Source organism: Cynoglossus semilaevis, chromosome 16 (assembly GCF_000523025.1).
Source record: "Cynoglossus semilaevis isolate Cse_v1.0 chromosome 16, Cse_v1.0, whole genome shotgun sequence".
NCBI lineage: Eukaryota > Metazoa > Chordata > Actinopteri > Pleuronectiformes > Cynoglossidae > Cynoglossus > Cynoglossus semilaevis.
This window is the reverse complement of record NC_024322.1, coordinates 12,948,533-12,968,777: the sequence shown is the minus strand read 5'-3', so window position 1 is coordinate 12,968,777 and position 20,245 is coordinate 12,948,533. Positions and strand designations below refer to the sequence as shown.

Here is a 20,245-nt window from a genome sequence, read left to right as displayed (position 1 = left end):
GTGGAACACTGGTAGTACTTGAAATCTTTTTTTTTCCAACTCCACTGGCAGTGTGTGTGTTGTCACAATTGAATTTTTAAAAATAGTGCTACTTCAAAGTACTTTTTGTTTTTGGTGAAATTAATGATCTTAACATTAGGTATGAGAAATTATCTTACTGTACTGTCCTGTATGCAGGATTGCAACTTATTTTTGGCCCAAATAGTTGACCAGCAATTATACTGCTTTCTATAACCAACACGTGGGGGAGGGGGACAACAAGTAACAAGTATTATTATTATTATTATATAATGGAAAATTTGCATAGCAGTTGAATTGAATGTAATCTCTATCTAATAAATCCTATGGTAATTATAATAATCAGCCTTTAGCTTAGCGTGTTTGTTCATCAAGAGAAAACATCACTGGTTTTGATTTCAGCACTAGTTTTCAATTGCAGAATGTGGACAGCTCCCGTGTGCTTAGCCACAGAGGCTCAGCCAGTTCAGCACCACTTGTACTGGACAGCTCCCTACACTGTGAAAACAGCATGTGTTTGACTGAGTAACTTTTAAGACAACCCCGGGGTCTTGTTATTATTTTGATCATGCAGTGTAAGAGCCCTACCCTCCTTGTTTTTAACCTGCGTGAGAAGTTCTTTTTTAAAACTTTTTCCTCTCTACCCTTACCCTTTTTATGATTCTTCTTATACGGCTCCTCCTCCTGTGCTTTAAAATCCCGACTAATTCTGTCGCCAAACAATGCTGACTTGTTCTTGATTTCGACACTCCTCACTCAATTTCACCCTCCTCCCCCTGCCAAATATAATGAGTAATTCAACTGCTGATTTCTCCACTTAAGCAGTAATGAGACAACAAGTGTCAGGCCTTTCTTAACCTTCTTAGGTCTAACAATTTTTTCAACATCTCTCGCCTCGTTCTCCTTATTTTACCCTTTATCTACTTTTCCTAATTCCCACATCTGCTCACACTTCATTTAAATGTCTAATGAAACTAGAAACTAATCGTCATAGTTTTACATTTGTCTCAATAGTAAAAGTCAACATTAACTAATTTTAGAAAGACTATATTTAGGCCAAGCTTAGAAATTATCCTAGTGCTTTAGGACAGGCTTAAAGATGTGTGTTGTTGTTGTGTTGTTATTGTGTAAACAACAGTGAAAAAAGAAGTGTTTCTTTTAAGGTTACACTAACCTTTTGTTTATTATTGTGCTCCCAGCTGGTTGAACCTTTAACACCCAGTGGAACAGCACCCAACCAAGCCCAGCTTCGAATCCTGAAAGAAACAGAACTCAAAAAGGTCAAGATCCTGGGTTCTGGGGCCTTTGGAACAGTGTACAAGGTAACACACACACACACACACACACACACACACACGAATATGTTTCCAGATTAATCTATTCTGTGATTTTACAACAAATTTTCAGATTAATACCTGAGAACAAAACATTAAAAAGTTAGATTCTAAATTATTTCGCAGAATGAGAAATGGTATGAACATTAATGAGGGCATATTAGACAGAGGGCTGGCAGCGAGGGATGAAAAGAATAAGTAATAGCAGACACTGAGACCCCCAGGGTTACGAAGAAAAAAAAAAAGAGTTGGCTGAGGTCACCAACAGTGTGATGATGAGTGAGGGTGAGGGGGGAAAGACGGTGCTGAAATTAGAACGAACAAATCCTCTCTCTCACGATCATCATCATTAGACACTTTGTGGATTTATTCCTTCACATTGTACCACATTTTCAGATGAAAGTGCAGAAGTCAAAGCAATATCTTGCATCATACCCTCACCAAGCTTTAACCTCTAGGCATTTAGACATAAATAGTCCATTTATAGTCTCCAGGACTGTTATACTTCCACGGGTTGCAGGCGAGTGCATTTGTAGAGTCAAAAATAATGGTTTAATGGTAAAATTCTCCCTTTAACTATAAGTGAACAAACAAACTTCATTGAAGGATCCCTTTACCTCTGGCACAGATCAGGGGTCATTACTAATGCAGCTCAGCATCTAGATGGACATGTAATCGGACTATTATTCCTTTACTTAACATATTTACATATGCAGTTTTAAAGTTTTAAAAGCCAACAATTTGTCTTTTCTCTGGAACTTCATTTAGGAAAATAACTTTCATTATTTTGATAAAATAATGCAAAATATTTATTAACTTCTCAGGTTCTTCTCTCAATATCTACAACAACCTTCTTGGCCATATATGTTGGAAGACTGTAGCTAATTTTCTTTTTTCTCTGTGTTGTTCTTCAGGGTATCTGGGTGCCAGAGGGTGAAACGGTCAAGATTCCTGTGGCCATTAAAATCCTCAGTGAGGCAACTGGACCTAAGGCTAATGTGGAGTTCATGGATGTGAGTATCTAGTTAAAGAATTTATTCTTTTCTGTTGTGTGTAAATGTGTTGGTATCTGTGTTTTATGCTAAAATATTAGGGGGAAAAAATCCTGTTTAAGGTATTTATTATGCATTCATGCATATTGTATGCAATATGTGTATGTATTGATATCACAAATACTCATATTTGGATCATATCAGAACTGTAAACCCACTCTTCAATATTTAAATGAAGATAATTTTATATTTTAAAAATGTGCCTTGCAGGGAAATATAAATAATTTAATGATCTTTTACCTCATGAAATAACATTAGGGCTGTAGGGTGAAAGTCAGGGCCTGATCACACACCATTAACAAATGTGCCTCAGATAATTTTGAACCTGTAAAGACATTTATTTATTTTATGGTCTGTATTGTCATTATACCACGAGGATACAACGAAACTGAGCCTCTGTTTTTAACCCATCCCCATGGGGAGCAGTGGGCACATTGACACAGAAAAAAACTCTAATTTTTCAAACCAGCTCCACTCTTTTTTTTTCTTCAATTGATACTTGGAGTAAAGGTAGTTTTTTTGTTGTGACGTTTGATTGTTGTGCAGTGAGTTCTTGGATGGCTTCCTGTATCTGGCAATCAGACAGAGCAGATATCAGCAGCAGACAAGCAGCATAAACTGTGGAGCATCAAAAGAGGCTGACATGGAGCTTTACCAAAGCTGATGATGGCAATTAAGTAGCCTAGCCATGCTATAAGCATAATAAGAACTAATTGTGCATGTAAATGCTCCAAGTCTGCAGTGACCAAACTTCACTGACGACACAGTTCAGCTTTTATCACCGTCAGAAATGGTTGGAGCTGCACAGAGCCCTGAATTGGAGTTCATCATTACAAGATTAGTAATGGGCTGCAGGCTGTGGACTTAGCAAGTAGATTCAGGCACACAGAGGAAACGGGACATTGATTTTTGCGTTTATTTTAAAGTGTTTTGTTTCGTTCTTTCATAAGTAAACAAAAGAAATTCCATTAGTTAAATGTCACAGTAATCTCCAATATATGGAATATACTGCAGCATCCTCTTCAAGATTCAGGTGACATTTACACTTCTTCCTGATAAATAAAATATCAACAGTAAGACACCGTTCTGTGTCTGTGTATTTATAGGACTGTTATACCATATTTATTTTACAAAACGATACAATTACCAAGTATCTTTTATTTGCGTACCTAGTACTTTTTCGTTGGGTTGGGTCAATAAATCTGCAACAGTGCACGTGTGTGTGTGCGTGTGTGCGTGTGTTAACGTACTTCAAATTAAAACAGTGGCTTGTGGCAAACAGGACACACTGCAGAGTGTTATTCCAAAAGAGTTTCCAAACCTTTGCCTTAGGCTTGTTTTTTTTTAACTACAAAGAGTATTTTTCCACCAAAAAAACTCACTCACATAAACATACATTTAAAATGCAGAGAAGCTACACATTACTGTAAGTCGGTATTTGACCATTGGCTGCTTTTGCTTTTGATGCTCTAAAGATTTTAATTCTAATTATTCTGGTTTTTGTTGTTTGGTGTACAACCATTTTCTTAAATGTCCTACCAACATTTCCTACCACAATAAATGTGAGACCCTTTAGTGACAAAACACAACACAAAGTGGTCTTTGTAGAAATTACTTTGGCCAGATCTTTAGTGACAAAACACAAAGCGGTCTTTGTAGAAATTACTTTGGCCAGAACACTGGACATTTGCTGTCCGACCCTAATCGTGTCACAGTATTTTGACATTTCTGGCAAGCATTTATTTCTGAATTTGTTTATGGTTAATTAAGATGTCAGAGAAATTATTTTATTATTAATTGGGATATTGTACTTTTAGTTATTAATGTGTTGCTTTTGCAGCATTCCCCAGTATTAAATGTAAAACATTTCTGTTGCAGTATATAAACCTTTTGTTTAAGGAGGTATCACAAGTTCCTCACAGGCGCTGACACAGCACAAGAAAAATCAAAGCTCGATGAATAAATCCACTGTGAACTCCTCTGATATAAATGTCTGTGACATGTGGTATTAAGACCGATCTGAGTTCAGTCTGCTTCACTTAAAGACACAGAGACTTCAACAGCCTCACCTGGTGTGTGTTTGTATTTACCCCTCGGAAGGCCGGCAGCCATGTGAAGCCTTCACTTTGATGTTGAGGGTTTGGATAAAAAACCTACTGTTTCTGACTCTGCGGAGCCTTGCTGCTCTCTTCAAGAGAATCCTGAGCCTTAAACAGAATAGTGGGCCCTGTGATCTTCAGGAGTTCGCTCCACACTTGTAAACATGATGGAGTTTGGCAGTGTGTAAAGTCGCAACTTTTTCTGAAGTCTTTGTCCATTTGCTATACTTGAAAAAACTTTTGATTTTGGTGCAAAATGGCACGTTTAACTTATCACAGATTGGCACACCACCTGCATATAATACACCTTTGAATGTTGCTGGTCAAGTCAAGCTCATTTTATTTGTATAGCCCTAATTCACAAAATGCATTTGTCTGAAACAAATTAGAATCAGAATCAGAAATCTTCTAAAAACAAAATGTGAAAATGGAGGAATACAGTCAATGTTATACTGAGTTTATATTAACAAAAAAAAGCAGAATATGTTTCCCAGATATTGTTAAAACCCCATCCCTTTTAACAGGAAGAGTTCTCCAGCAAATCCAGGCTCAGTGTTTCCGCCTGCCTCGGCAAAGAGAGAAAACAAGATATGGGGGAGCCGGCAGAGGAGAGAAAAGAAAGAGAGCAGGAGCAAACACAGTCAGACAAGTTGTTACAGTGCAAACACTACAGTTGTACAAAGACACTTCATCATCAAGTGTTAGATGGTAAAGTAGTTCTGCTGAGTTAGATTTTATTAGTTAGCGATAACAATATAAATAATGACAGCAGTGTCCGGTTTGGATCTGGTTCTTGCAGTTTTGGATGCACCTGAACCAGCGAAGTGAAGACAGTGACAAGGAGAGAGAGAAGAAGGAGACAAACTAGTGGATTTTTTTTTCTTAGAGCTTACTCATAGTTGGCAGAAATACATGGTTTTTTTTTTTGGTTGAAAAGTCAGCAGCAGTCTCAGCAATAAAGTCTAGGCAGTTTTTTTTTCTTTTTTCTCCTGGTCAGTTGTACCAGGTGCTGTGAGGTTGTACTGAGGTGGTCTTAAGGCAGCCAAGGGTTGTGATCTCTCAAGCATGTCCTGAGTCTGCCCTCGAGATGTCCGTCCAGATAGACATGCCCAAACACCTCCTCAGGGGAGCTGCTCTGAAGCAACCTTATCATTGCCCAAACCACCACAGCCTGTTCCTTTAAATGTAAAAGAAGCAGCAGCTTCACTTCATGGAATGTTTTTCTCCTTCTCTGACTGAGTCCAGCTGCTCTATAGAGGAAAGCTTTTCCCACTGCTTCCATGCAGTTCTTGTTCTTAATATTATCCTGACCACAGTAGAGGGTTAGCATAGATGAGAAAATTGAAAGCTTTTCTTTAAATAAATAAGTAATAATTTTGACTTAGATTTTCAAATCAGTTTCTGCAGTCATTAGTTTAATATTATTCACTTATTGCAAGGAAAGTTGAAACATAAATAATGTAAATACATAAAAAGAAATATACTATATATATATTATTTTTATTTTTTGTACAATCGCTATCACTGTACGTCCCTGAAGTAACGCGCATGCGCGAAAGTAGACCTGGTGTCCCGCGCTGGGTTTCAGGAGGTAATACGGAAGCTTCGCGTATCGGCGTTTGTTTATGTATTTAATAGTTTTGGAATCGATATGTCCCAGCATGATCGCGTTCCCTTTAATCCAAGAGCCAGGGGCGGTTGTGGGTCGCTTTTGTACCCCTAAGAACGGACGTCCAGGTACGGAACATCGGCAAGCTAACCTGTTGCTACTTCACATCCGGGGAGTTAGCAAACCTTTAGCAAACTAGCGCTGACTAGCTTCCTTGTTTGCATGTCTTTTCCTCTCCATTTTTCCATATTTTTATCTGAACTGTGAAAAAACTAAACTTCTTTTTACTTATGAATGTAAATGTTTTGGTTAAAGAAAGGTTAGTAAGTACACTACTTCTTTACTGTACTTCATTGTTATTTTTGGTTAGCATGTTTTGAATTCAAAACTCAGCCGTTTAAATGCCATTCATATTTTCATGGTTGTTTTTCACATAAAAAGCTAAAAATACGTGTCTCGGTATACAGTACATGTCACACTGTTGACAAAGGTCAACACCCACCCCCACCTCATCACCCCACATGCCTGAGTTGGTGTCTTTCTCATTCAGGAGGCCCTGATTATGGCCAGCATGGAGCACCCCCATTTGGTCCGCCTGCTGGGTGTCTGCCTGACGCCCACCATCCAGCTGGTCACACAACTGATGCCTCATGGATGCCTGCTCGACTATGTCCACGAGCACAAGGACAACATTGGATCACAGCTGTTGCTCAATTGGTGTGTCCAGATTGCCAAGGTAAAGAAAGGGGAAACATCATTAATACTTTGACACTGTGCATGCTTGTCTGGTTAAAGAGGCTGGGCTTATTTATTACCTACTTGACTGGTCAGTTCAATGTTTTAGTGAGTCTGATGTTTGGTTTGGCTTTTTGGTAATCTGGTAGATTGGCCTGAACTGGTAAAGGTTGTGATGTCATTTTTACGAAATGACGCTTTGTCTAATCCTCACTTGTTAAACCTGGTAACTATGGTTTAGTTTAACTTTAACAGCTGACGATGTCATCCATCCCTGCTATTAGCAAGTGCAAACCTCTAGACAACTGTTTTTCATCTGATGTAATCAAGTCAAACGACTGCTGTGCTTAGTGATTGAGATATAATAATGTTGGACATTCACTAACAGGAATGCATTTTTTTCTCATCCTCAAATTTCCAAAGTTTTTAATTAAATGGCAGCAAAATGTCTATTGTTGTTTTTTAGACCCAGCCATATAAGGTTATTACTGTGGAGTAAAACCGTTAGTTTGTCCTGATGTTTGAGATCAGTGGGGCTGTGAAATCGTGTTGGGCTCAGAACCCAGAGTTTGATTGAGAGTTTGAGTAGAACTATCCTTTGCTAACTGTTCTGTTCAGACCATGGGCTAGTTGTCTTACGGTCAGGCTTGTTTATTGGCATACAGTAAAAAAAAATCTGAAAGTTTGTCTTTGTGATTTTGGATAAAAAATAACAGCCATTGAAGTTAAATTATTGGAACCTCATCCAGATTGGACATATACTTAATATGTCGCATTGTCCAATCATCCAGTGAGTGGAGGATACAACTGTTAGATACAGTCTTTGTAATTAAATACGTTGCAAAGTCAACAAAAGGATTCTTTCAGCACCAGATTTAATATTCCAGTCTGCTTCAGGGGCAGCATTTCAAGTTATCAATTAATTACCTGCAGGAGCAGCTGTATTTCTTTGACATAAAATGTTTTAGACTGAAGGCAATCACGATGTGCATTAATTCTCACTCTAATGACACATTTCTGATGCTCTGTAAGACAAATATTGACATTCTACAGACTTAATTACTCAAATTGCTTTGTCCAGCGTGAGTGGGGATTGACTTTGCACACATGTATTAATACTGCATGTGCCCACTGTGAACAGTTGTCAACATGGAGAAATGTATAATTCATAAAGGGTAGATATGAGGATGCATTATTTACTACTGTTATGTGTCATGTGGCTATGGTTTTTTTTTTCTTTCAATAATTTGCTTTGGCTGGCGTCAACACAACATGAAGCCTTTCTGTGCCCTGAAGAGTTTATTACCTTGATTTAAGTGTCTGAAAACTGACATTGTCTTCGCATTAAGCAATACATCTAAATGAATTGGGATGAATCAAATCAAAATCAAACGTTCTGAATGTACAGTATGTATTTCACGTGACCACATGAGAGCAAAGCTTCAGTAGGCCTTATGGCTATGCTTACTCCTGTGACCTTCACTGTACCTGCTCCAACTGCAGAAATACTCTGTGACCAGAACAACAACAAAATAACAATAATTGAGGAAACAAATTAATGCAATAAATATGATTGCCTGCAGCTGTGTAGCCTACTGCTAATGGCCTACGGGTCCATTGCCACTTGTGCGATGTAGAGTCTCGAAGCGTTGTCAGTGCTCGTGTCCGGGTCCACTCACTAAGGCAATGTCTCCGCGGTCCTCCCTTTCTGTCATGGCTGCCATTGCAGGCATATATTATTAATGGAGCTATCTGCCCTGAGAGTCATGCTAATGAGCAGATTCATCAGAGCTACTATGTATGCAAGGCTCAGATGCCACAGATTTCTTTTTTTCCCACTTTCCTGTTTTATCTTTACATTCCCCACTACATCACACTCTCCTCATTATGTCTGCTTGCCTTTTAAATCACTTCCTACTTCTTCAACTCTGCTGTCTCTTTTTTTAGTCGGGATGGATGAGTTACAGTTTTCCATGTTTTGATGTGAAATCAGAGATGCAATGCACTGTTAATTGGTTGTAAGAAGCAATGATAACACAAAAATACAAGCAGCAAAAAAGACACTTGACCTTTTTAAAATTTTAATGTTTACTTTGTTAAGATACATTTATATGCCCTACAGTTTACTGTATTTCGAATTAAAACTAATATAAATGCATCAATATATTTTCTTTATTACACGCAGAATTCATTTTATGGAACGGATTTGTCTCTTCTCTGATTTTAAAATATAATACCATTATATTATTAGGAAATCAGAACAGTCCTCTTCAGCAGCCCTAATGGTATTTGACCAATTATAAATCATTAGTATGGTTTCGATTTTTGGTTTCACCCCTCATTGTGTCCCTGGGCAAGTTACAGGCTAACTATGTTATTGGCACATTCATTTTTTTAAAGTCCAGGCTTCTATTCTGCCCACTGGTACTCAACAACCTTAGAATGTGCTTGGATTTTATGAATGGTATCTTTAACTGTCAAAGAATTTGTTAAGTGGATCTGACCTGCCGTGGGTTTTTTTTTTTTTCACTCTCAAAACATCTGAGGAGACAAGTCAAAGCCGTTTTTATCGCAAACATAACAAGCTTAAAGGGAAAAGAATGGCCACAATGCAGTTATTCTCTGCGTTTGAATATTAAAATGTGACTGTTACTGTAAGGCGCTGTCCTGACAAGATCCTTTCCTTTCTGTAAACTGGGACAATTGGGAAGCTTACACAATAAATCCTTTGAACTAGCAGAGGGGAAGAAGGAAAGGCTTGTAAACAACAATAGTAGCTGCCAAAAGGATTTATTTTCCTGTTTGAAATTTAGTGTGAACATCAGTTATTTTGCCTTGGGTGGAAAGCTCAGCGTTGTCCTTCCTGTAAGGCTTTTTTTTTTTAGAATAGGGCATCATTTTACATTAATACAACAATTTAAAGAAATGAATTCTGTCTATGTTTACTTAAAGCTGTTGTTTGGTGCTTTGTGTGTGTGTGTGTGTGTGTATATTTGTGTTTTATAACAGGGCCCTACACTAAGTATATGAGATCCCAGGGTCATTTGTTTGTGAAGACTAGACCTAGCAAACATCCCTGTCTCCCACTCATTATATACATCCACGGGGTTACATAAAAAAAAACCCTCACCAAGGAACATGTAAAAGAAACTCAACATAGGGCATCATCTTTCTACAGTATGTGTAACCTCAACCACGGTCTGTCCGTGATAAAAACATATTCAAGTAAAAATGTAAAAAGACAGCACCAGCTTCCGTTATGTTGACCCCTGGTTAAAAAAAAAAAAAAAAAACACCCACAGGCAAGCTGCTGTATTTTCCGTAGATAAAAAAAAAAGGCAAATACTTCTACTAGTTGCCTACTTAAAATATAGTGTTTACAGATTGGACGTAACCAAGTGACAAATTATGAGTTCACAATTGTCATCTACCTTTGACTTTAGACAGTCATGCAACAGGCCTATCACAAACAGTGAACCTTCTAAGGTGAAAAAAAACATATAGTACTCTCTCTCTTTCTGTCTTGTTCTCTCTCTCTCTCTGTCTTCATATTTGTGTGTTTATATGTATATATAAATATTTACTATACAAATTAATATCCAAGGTTTTAGATTAATTTTCAAAATATCAAACTAATTATTTTAAAATAAACTGCGCAACAATAAAACACAAGTATATCGGGTGAAGTTAATCAAACAGCAATGTTACAGTCAGTCTTAGAATCACAAAAACTATGCTACTTCAAGTCATATTCAACCTGTTGAACAGTAGAAATACGTATTAGTCCTGTAAAAATGCAGAGTTTATTGATCTGCAACAACATGCTGGGGAGATGTCAAGTGATGTACCCTGGGAATTGGCAAAAGGACATCTCTGCCACCGTACTCAGTTCATTATAGATTTAACAAAGAGTAGATAAATGGCCGGAAATGTGCAATAAATACCAAAAAACACCCATTTTTATCTAAAGAAGTTCTCTAAAATATTTAATTCTAGACGCATAACATGGCAGCAGTTGTGTCTAATTGCAAACAGAGCAAACTTTAAGGCAGCAGACACACTGTACTGACTCACTGCTGGCATGTTGTCACTCAAAAGTACAAAAAAATAAACCACCATGTCTCTCTTACTCTCTCTCTCTCTCTCGTTCACTCTTATTTCCTATCTTCCACTCTCTTCCACTCCTCATTCCTCATTAGTTGCTGGCTGAGAGGAGATAGGTGAGGACAGGTAGGGCAGTGGGTATATACAGTTTGTCTTGAGGCAGTCTGCAGACTAGATGAGACTGGAGGCACAGACAGAGAGGTTTACACTGTTGAGTGATTGCTACTGTACATACAGACGTACACATGAAATAAGGGTGTGTAGATTGCACACATTACCCCAGGGTTAAATTTAAATGCTGCCCGTATGGAACCGCTGCTAAAGGCAAGGATTTTCAGCGCAAGGTCCATCCCGCATCGTTTTATGTTTGCAGTATTTATTATAAAAACTAAGGTTTACTACATGTTTTATTAATAGTTTTATTTTTCCTCTCCCTCTCAGTTTGTCAAACTGCAAATGTTGTCATTTCTTCTTAACCTTTTTCACATAAACACTGCTTTGGAAAATATCTTTGGAAATCAAACTGTTGCCTTATATCTCCTCCTCTCAGTGCTTATTAAAGAATGGCTTCACCGTGTGATTTCCTGTTTATTTCCCAGAGGAGACAAATATACCATCACTATTTGCTCTGTGAATAGTGTGTCTGCGTGTCTGTCTGTGTGTGTGTGTGGGTGGGTGGCAGTTCCACAACAGTATTTTTGTTTAATGCAGCCTAGAGGTGGACTTTCCACAAGCCAGTTGAAAATACACTTGAAAAGATATTGGGTATGTTGAGACGTAGTAGTTTGTGCAGCACAAAAACAATTAACTTCTTTGTAATTGTTATTGATTATAAGTGTCATTGTAGCATTGAGGTTCGGACCACTGTGTCAGGAGTGTTTGTTTGTAGAGGAACCATTCTGAATGCTTCTCTGCAGTGGCCAGCCACAGAAGACCTGCAACTTTATATATTTATAGGTACAATTATTAACAGAAACTTTCATGAAAGTCTCATGATCATTACACAGGTTTAAAGGGTAGTAATAGTATTTTTCACTGCTTGCTTACATTTGAGGTTGTAAACTCCTGGCCTGAGGCCCACTTACAGCCCACTGACCCCCTACATCAGACTAGATGGCCTTGAAATTTTTTGATTTTTTTTTTTGTCACAAAAATGTTTCAGTTGGTTATTAAAAAATGGAGAACAATATTAATAATAGCTGTTTGCACTGTAGTATTACACAGTATTTATATTAAACAAAACATTGATTTTAACATTTTTTTTTGTTTTCAACAAATAACTCAGCAGTACGACTCACATTGATTTTTAACATTGACTTTCAACAAATAACTCAGCAGTACGACTCATGATTAAACTTTTCGTATCTAGGATTCTTTGTCAGCTGTAAAACCAGCTACAGGAAACTGTTGTTGTTGAGAAACTGGACTTTTGAGGAAATGCTGGGAAAAAAAGCAGAGTTAAAAAAGCAGAGTCAAGCACAACTAACATGCCGATAAACCTTTTAATGATCTAATCCTCTCCACATTACAGTTCATTTAATTAGCAGTAAAACTCTGAAACTATTATGTACTCGTATTAGTGCAGGTCAGGTTATATAGTCATCCATTCAGACCGTTTGCACCATCTGTTATTTTCACTGGTTTCCCCGTAGCACGCTAATTTATTCAGAAGCATCTATTTAATAACGCTTAGCCATTCTACATGGTATGGACTTTAACATTAATGGCCATTTAACTCTGCACAATTTTACTTGTATTTATATATATATATATACTAAATGATATGATTTGATATGATATTATCTTGGAGTGATAAGTTTTTTTTGAATATTTTTTTATGTCACTACCCTGTTCTGCACTTCTGGGCCCAAGGACCCTGGTTTTGGAAGTTTAATAGACAGTTCAAAATCCCACATGGCAGCGCATTAATGTGTCCTTGCTCAGGGTTGTTGTCAAGTGTCCTCAGTATCGTCTGAAAAAGTAAATCAATAAAAACAATAGAAAACCTGTCTGCCCTCGATTGCCATCATCAAGACACGGGATTTGAAATGTTTTAGCTTTTATCAAGGCAATGACAAAATCCTGTTTTACAATGTTGCTTTAAGATTTTTCTATATTTGGAGTTAATGCACCTTAAGGGCAGGTTGTAAAGTCCGGCAGAATTTTATTTGTCAGTCTTGCACCATCATCCACGTAAAAAACATCTTACATTACCATTTTACATTACGGTCTTACATTACCGAACTGTTGGCCCTAAATCTCAACAAAACTGCCACTCAAACCCCGAACCGTACACCATAATCTTAAAATAAAGAAAAACTGTCATTTGTTTGATTTACTTTGAGTCCTTCAACCTTTATTTAGTTGAGGACACTAAGAGTTAGTCCTCAATATTAAATTTATACAGTAGGCTTGACTGTATCACAATTAGAGCATTAAAATGGCTTGTAGTGGTGTAACATTTGTAAATATTTTTAAATGGCATCCCCCGAACAAACAATCACATAATCACACAAAGCACTTCCCCCCCATTTCAGGGAAATCCTGCACGATTGCCAAGCTGCCAGCACCACAACAGTTCAATCATTCACAGCTAATGTCTCCCGTCACGCCACCCTATGATTGCCCTGTTATTATGCCACTAATTACGACTATCATCATTATTATCCTTACTCAGTTATAGTTCATTACTTCACACCCGAAAGAGGACGGTTTAATAGTCTAAGTGGCAGTTTTTTCAATTTATTGACGGCTGAGAAGTTATCATCCTTGTTGCATGCTGCCTTCTCACGTGACTGTGGTTTCCTTGGTGCTGAGTAGGTGACGATATTGTCTCTGATACCAGCAGTGTACAAAAAAAGATATGTTAACCTAATACGTTTATTTTGTAATAACCAACCACACAAACAGCATTTCTTTGACTTAGGGATGAAGTCCTGTTCCTGAAATCATCATCCACTCGGTTCTTTTCACTCTGCCTTCATTTCCAAAAGTCCTCGGGCAAAGTCCCTCATCCTCATTTCATTTTCTCTGTGTCTCTGGTGTCATGTCCCTGCCGTCACCTTCTCCTCCTCCTTTTTTTCTCTCCTGACTTCACGAAAGCTGTTATAGCACCGTTGCACTGGAGTCGTACCGTGGTGAGAAAATGAGGAACTAATAAATTCTCTTTAATACAAGATAGTCCCTAGACTTAGTCCAGAAATATTTACATCTAGAGGTGTGTTTTAGTAAATTGTCCAAACTGAATACATAGTACATGTGCCAGAATGAGAAAATTACAGTGATTTAATTAATTATTTTATATTTATTTTGTAAGAAGTACAGTGTGAAAAATAGCAGAGAGTGAAAAGGTGTCAACATGGGGGAACCAGACAATAATTTTATAGACAAAAAGGGGGCGCCACACAGAGATTTGGAACCATTGTGTTAAATAAAGGCAGTATTCATTTTAGGCTGTACTAGCAAGAATAATTTACTTCAATCAGATGAAATTATACAAGTAATATTTGTAAATGTATTCAGCTTCCTGTATGCTACCTGCTTTGTTTTCTGGTTTGTTTGTTTGTTTTCTGTATTAAACTTTTTACATTTAGTTGCATATAAATAATTGAGTGAGTAAAGTTTAGGGTCAGTCCCAGGGGAGACACAGCTCAAATCAAACACACTGTCTGTTTACTCAACAAGTGTCTCCGTGGTGTGCGTCTAACAGTCGTACTCTTCTTTACAAACATGCCGAGCCAATCTTCACAATGAGAAGCACAAACAGATTTGGTTTCCTTAATTTGAAGACGAGCAGACAGATGGCTTACGGAGTAGAAACCCCATTTCCTTCCTCCCTGAAAGACAAAATGAAAAAAAAACCAAATCAATAAGATTGAACACTGTTTTTTCACCTGAGTCAATGAATGATCTAAGAAATGTACAGCTTGTGTCACTGTAAATAAGGACTATGACACACAGAAACAGTATATTCCAGTGGAATTTTCCTTCACAATGAGTCACGTAAAATTGCCCTTTTTGTTTTATTTGGTTTGCCTTTCGATAAGATGTGAGTAGAAAAAATAGGACACACAACTCTGCTGGGTGTACAGAAACCCATGTGTTGAAAAAGTTTTTTTTTAATTAACAAGGACAAATTACTGTTTATGCCAAACATTTCATCATTTGCACACAGTTATCTGGCTCACGATCGAAGCTCAACCGTGATTTGCTTCCTAATGGTTTTCTAAGAACTGTATTTGCTGTTTTGTGTACTCACTGGCCAGTAAACCAAAAAAAAAAACCCAAAAAAGCAAGACAAAAAGTAACAGTAGCCGATCGCACCATGCCAAGTACATTACCATGGCCATCTGGTGTCTCATTCTTTCTCCACTCCCACTCACCCCTCTGGCCCCTGTTGCTCCTCTGATTAGGTTGAACTGGGCCCTTTCAGGACAAGGTCATGTTGTTGGCGTATGTTATGAATCTGCCACCTGATCCCAAAGGTGCCTGCGGGGACCTGGCAAATAGGCATGTTGGACGTGTGGCAGTAGAGACTACGTGGTACTGCTAAATTGACAAGAGCAAGACTGGACCGAGCAATCTGGGTCACACAGCCACAGGCTCACAAAGTAACACCTGTCATTGACACAGGAAACAAAAGCAAGTAGAACCGACTGTATTTGATGTGGAGTCATTTGCTTTGTAGTGAGGAAAATACAGAAAGAGAGAGTGAGAGATCCCGGCTATTATGCACAGAGAGTGTCCTAAAAATAGAGCGTACAGTATGATTTTTGTTTTTTTTAATCAGCGAGTGCATGCTGATCTGAAAGCTCGGAGTTTGTTGTGGTTTCTGCTGTGAAATAGAATGAAAAAACATTGACAGTGTTAAATTACAGTGTTAATTTAAAGTAAGTATGCACTTTGAAGCAGCTACTTTGTAAAACATACCTTCTACTAAGGATTCACATTGTCAAAGTGTCAGTGGTGCTTTGTGAAGTAAGAAAAGCAGCAAAATAAAAATGGAGGCTTCAGAGGATGGTAGTGAGATCTGCTGGGATGTATGGTGTAGAGACAGTGGTACTGTCCAGAAGATAAGGCAAGATAATAGAGATTATGGGCGGAAGGATGTTGGCACAGGGGCTAACAAAAGACACAAAGGGGAATTTCTTGTGAGATTAAAAAAGTAATTATTTATTTAATGATTATTGTGAGCTTGTGACATTTTTATATGGCAGTTATGACAGAAATGTTTTATTGGTGTTTCATCTGTTGCTGTTTTCACAAGAGGTTAAGTATCCAATTGTGAATTACAAAGTGAAATGTGACACCTCGTCTGACTAGTCTCTGTCAAACGACTTAACCAAATGTGCCCTGTTATCACTGCTGTCATATATTTTTCATTTTGGCCACTCATCAGTATTTCCCTCTCTTCCTCTCACTATGGGCAGTGAGGTCAGAGAATATCCTTCATACATTCATTCATGAGAGCTGGATGGATGAAAGGTTTCAGATTCATAAACTCATCTCGTCTTACCAGAAATGGACACTGGCTTGTCTCTTGTCTATTCTATTTCTTTTTTCCATGCATTGTTTAAACATCCATATATGTAAACTAGAGAATGATGTTAAGAGTAATGTTTCAAAATCATTCTTTTCTCACAGCTTAAAGGTCTAATTCGATTACAGACATGTCAAAAACTATATAAAGCTATCTATCGTCTCCTAAAAACTGCCACTGTCCTCTTTCTACTCTACAGACCACAGGTGCAGCGTCTTCAGTGGAAAAAACTCCTGGCTAATTTCACATTCCTGATCTCACTTGATAATTTAGGAGCAGCAGACATGAATCCTCTGACAGCAGGGTTGTTAACTTCAAAATATAACGGCCGGGGGCAAGTGGGGTCATTCTCTGCTCAGCTGTCAGAGTGACAGTTACAGCGAAGAGGTTGAATCCTATTTAGAGTGAGGATGGCTTGACAGCCCCTTACTAACATCATGACCGGTCTCCCCTCTCCCCTCCCCCCTGAAAATCACATTTGCATAGATTGTAGAATAGACACAATCTCGAACTCTTAGCATGTCAAAAATGTCCTGTGTAAAGTTTAGAAATACAATAGCAGGATAAACATAATAATTAAAAAAACAAGTAATGACATATTTGTCAGGTGTTACAAACCTCCTTGTTATATATATTTTTTAAATTATACATGTATTCTGGCCACCCATGGGCTGTGTTGTGTTTTACTACCTTACAAATTTTAAATCATGCAAACACAAAGTTTTTGAACCAAACTTGGATGGAAACTTGTTCATTTAATTAAAGGTTTGCAATATTTTTTTTATCTAGTTTAATTTGATTTTTTTTTTCTTTTTGCTTTTACTGAAAAAAACCCCCATTTGAATAGAATTAGATTTTAATCCTTAGAGGCGTTACAGAATCAGGTCACGGCCTGTTGTGAGATGAAACCTTCAGAATTCTCCATAGAAAGTTAAGTTTTACTCAAATGAATAATTAAGAAATCACAATATTTAATAAAGGTATGATCTATGCGTTGGAGGTGAAGATCACTTACCAAAGGAGGGGTCCGTCCTCTGTGCTGGGTTAAAGCTGTGTTATCAGAGAGAATAAATGTATACAGGCAGCATTTCATTCTCACAGTGCTAACCCCGTCTTAGCAGAGACAAATTGCGTTTTTCTTTTTCTTTTTCAAATTGCCCCCCATGGTCATTTTCGAAACTCTACCGTGACATCGGTGATGAAAACAAAAGCAGAGCCTCCTTGCTCTCATCATTATTTCGTTATCCTCTCACCTCCTTCCACCCCATTTTCTCATCCAAACTCATACCTTCTTTGATGCCCTGCGGGATGTTTTTCATTCAAAGCATACATTAAATATGTAGTACGTCAAATAGATGTTGCAATGTTGTCATGAGCCTCCAATAAAACTGTCTGATTATTTGCAGTAGGATAAGAGAAAAAGACAGTCACGGAAAAAAACAGCCTGTGCTCCCAGAGAAAGTGGCACAGCAGATAAAATTAACTAAAGAGGCTGAATAATAAAAGAGAAAAACAGCACTGACAAGACAGTTTCTTTTACTGCTGAGTGTTCAGTGCTTAGAATTTAATGGCCTCTATATTTTTCCATGTGCCTTTTTTGTAAATTTGATTTCCGAAAAATCTATTGTTCCATATACTTTCCTTAGTTTGACTGAGAACGACCACCTGTGGTCTACGTATACTTGGATTTCAATAATCAATAATTGAAGTCTGAATTGAAGGGCAGCAATGAGCTTAGCTTAGCTATTTATATGGTAAACATTTTAGAAGTTCAACAGACGCATCCTAGTAGCCTCATTCATCAGTCGGTAATTTAAACGTGAATAATAGGATATAGAGCGTTTAAGCGTTTTCACTGAGTATGAGGTCGTCTAAACACAGAACATTACAGCAGTTTCCATGTGTTCCCTGTAACTGTAATTGAATGTTTACTCAGGAAAATTCCTCATAATATTCTGCGTAAACAGAATTAAATGCTGCTTACATGTGTAATTTCTCTTTCACTTGCTCACGCTCTCTTTTTCTCCCTCTCTCTCTCTCTCACACACACACACACACACAACCATGCACTCTCCTCCATACACATATGCAGGAAGGAGACATGCAGGTATGATTAATAGAACCTTTTATTGGTAGTTCATTACAAATGTTTTCTATAAGGATGATTCACCTAATTATATAGATGACTGTTTGCTGGTAACCTTTATATTAAGGGCTTCCATTGCAGTTAAGAGTGTGTGTCTGTCTGTGTGTGTGTGCCAGGATAACCAACAGTAGGAAGTGTCAGTCGTTGAAAAATGGGCGCCACCTCTCCTCACTCTCTCCTCCCATTGATTAAATCTCAGCCCTTTGCCATTTGTCGCTAGATCTGTCTCCACAAAACAAATCTGGAGACAGTCCGGTCCACTCCTATTTCGTTCCCAGACTCTGTGAAATAAGCATACAAACCAAGATGGGAGGTCAAAATATATTCTTGGTGAACAGTATTTTTCTTGACGTATGAAAGGTCGTTAAAGCAGCCAGGGTGCAGTCCATAAGTCCTGTTTGGTCCTTTCTATTTCTAATAATGAGAATTTCTTTACCACCATTCCAAGTAAAAAAAAAAATGACTCAGCTTGTATCATTAGTTTTGAAAATCTATTAATCGATAAGAATTAAACTGCTGCAGTGAAACAGTATCAGAGTGATGGGCATGCAGATACAGAAGTCAGATGTATAAGTGAGGCTTTAAATACATTTATACTATTCATTTATTTTTACTGATTAATGCTCATCAGCAGTTTTTCCCAATCAGTATTTTAGATTCCAAGAACCCCACGGTACAAACAAAAAAGTCACTTAACGTATATGTATTGAATTGATATGTATGTATATGAGGGAAATTATATTTAAACCTTTATTCATTTTTGAAACATATACTAATGCTTTGTCTAAAGTTGTCATGGAAAAAACGATACTTCAGTTCTTAGCACTGACAGCCGTTCTTTTATGTTTCATAATTAGTTCAAACAGAAAGCCTTCACGTCTGCTGATGTCTCCTCCTCCTAAAAATATCCAAGCTAACAGTGTGAGACAGTGGTGAGGCCATTAACTGATGTTTATTACAGCTGTCTTTCAGAGCTACACTCTTGTGGTCATTTTATTGTCAAACTCCTTGTCAAGGAGATTTCTCTCATCGACCTTTATCCATGACTAAGACAGTGACTCACCGTTGACGCTCACCTCCCTGTTAAGTGCAACGGCATATGATGTCAAAGCTCTCACAAGTGCATGAAGGGAGACGAGGTCGAAATATAAGATGTAAAAATAAATCCCTGCATGTCATCAATTAATGAAGGGATAAGTACATGACTAGACCGAACTATGGAATTAAATTTGTAGCAATCTTTTCTTTTTTATTTGAAAGTGAATGTTTTTCTATATGTGGCCTTGTATTGTACTGGCGAACTTCCCAGGTTGTGTACCCCACCCTCTTCTATTGGCAGCTAGGTGTTGAACAATTTTGTGAAGAATTGTTCTCACATTCTCTTGGCCCAAGACGAGATGGACATGTCTACAAATAAGCAAAAATCAGATGTCATTCGCCAAAGACGAAAAAGACCATCCAGACTGTCATTGATGAAAGGTGCAAAATCCAGCATCTGTGATGTTATCAGTAGCCTGGCATGGGGGAGCGACATATGTGAATGTGCCATTTCTATAAAGGCTTCTGTTGAGATGGATTTTCATATCAAGATGTCCTCTTGTCCCAGAAT

General features: G+C 37.8%; 1 protein-coding gene across 3 annotated transcripts in view; it reads left to right on the top strand.

Annotated features, from left to right (window-relative positions):
* erbb4b (erb-b2 receptor tyrosine kinase 4b) overlaps window positions 1-20,245 on the top strand; it is a 96,214-nt gene that overhangs the window by 61,164 nt on the left and 14,805 nt on the right. For 2 of the 3 annotated variants that reach the window (XM_017039970.2, XM_017039969.2), the window contains exons 18-20: window positions 1,218-1,340; window positions 2,267-2,365; window positions 6,663-6,848. In XM_017039970.2, coding sequence (XP_016895459.1) covers window positions 1,218-1,340; window positions 2,267-2,365; window positions 6,663-6,848 — 408 coding nt within the window. The remainder of the gene's footprint in view (window positions 1-1,217; window positions 1,341-2,266; window positions 2,366-6,662; window positions 6,849-20,245) is intronic. The other variant, XM_017039971.2, reaches the window with a different exon arrangement.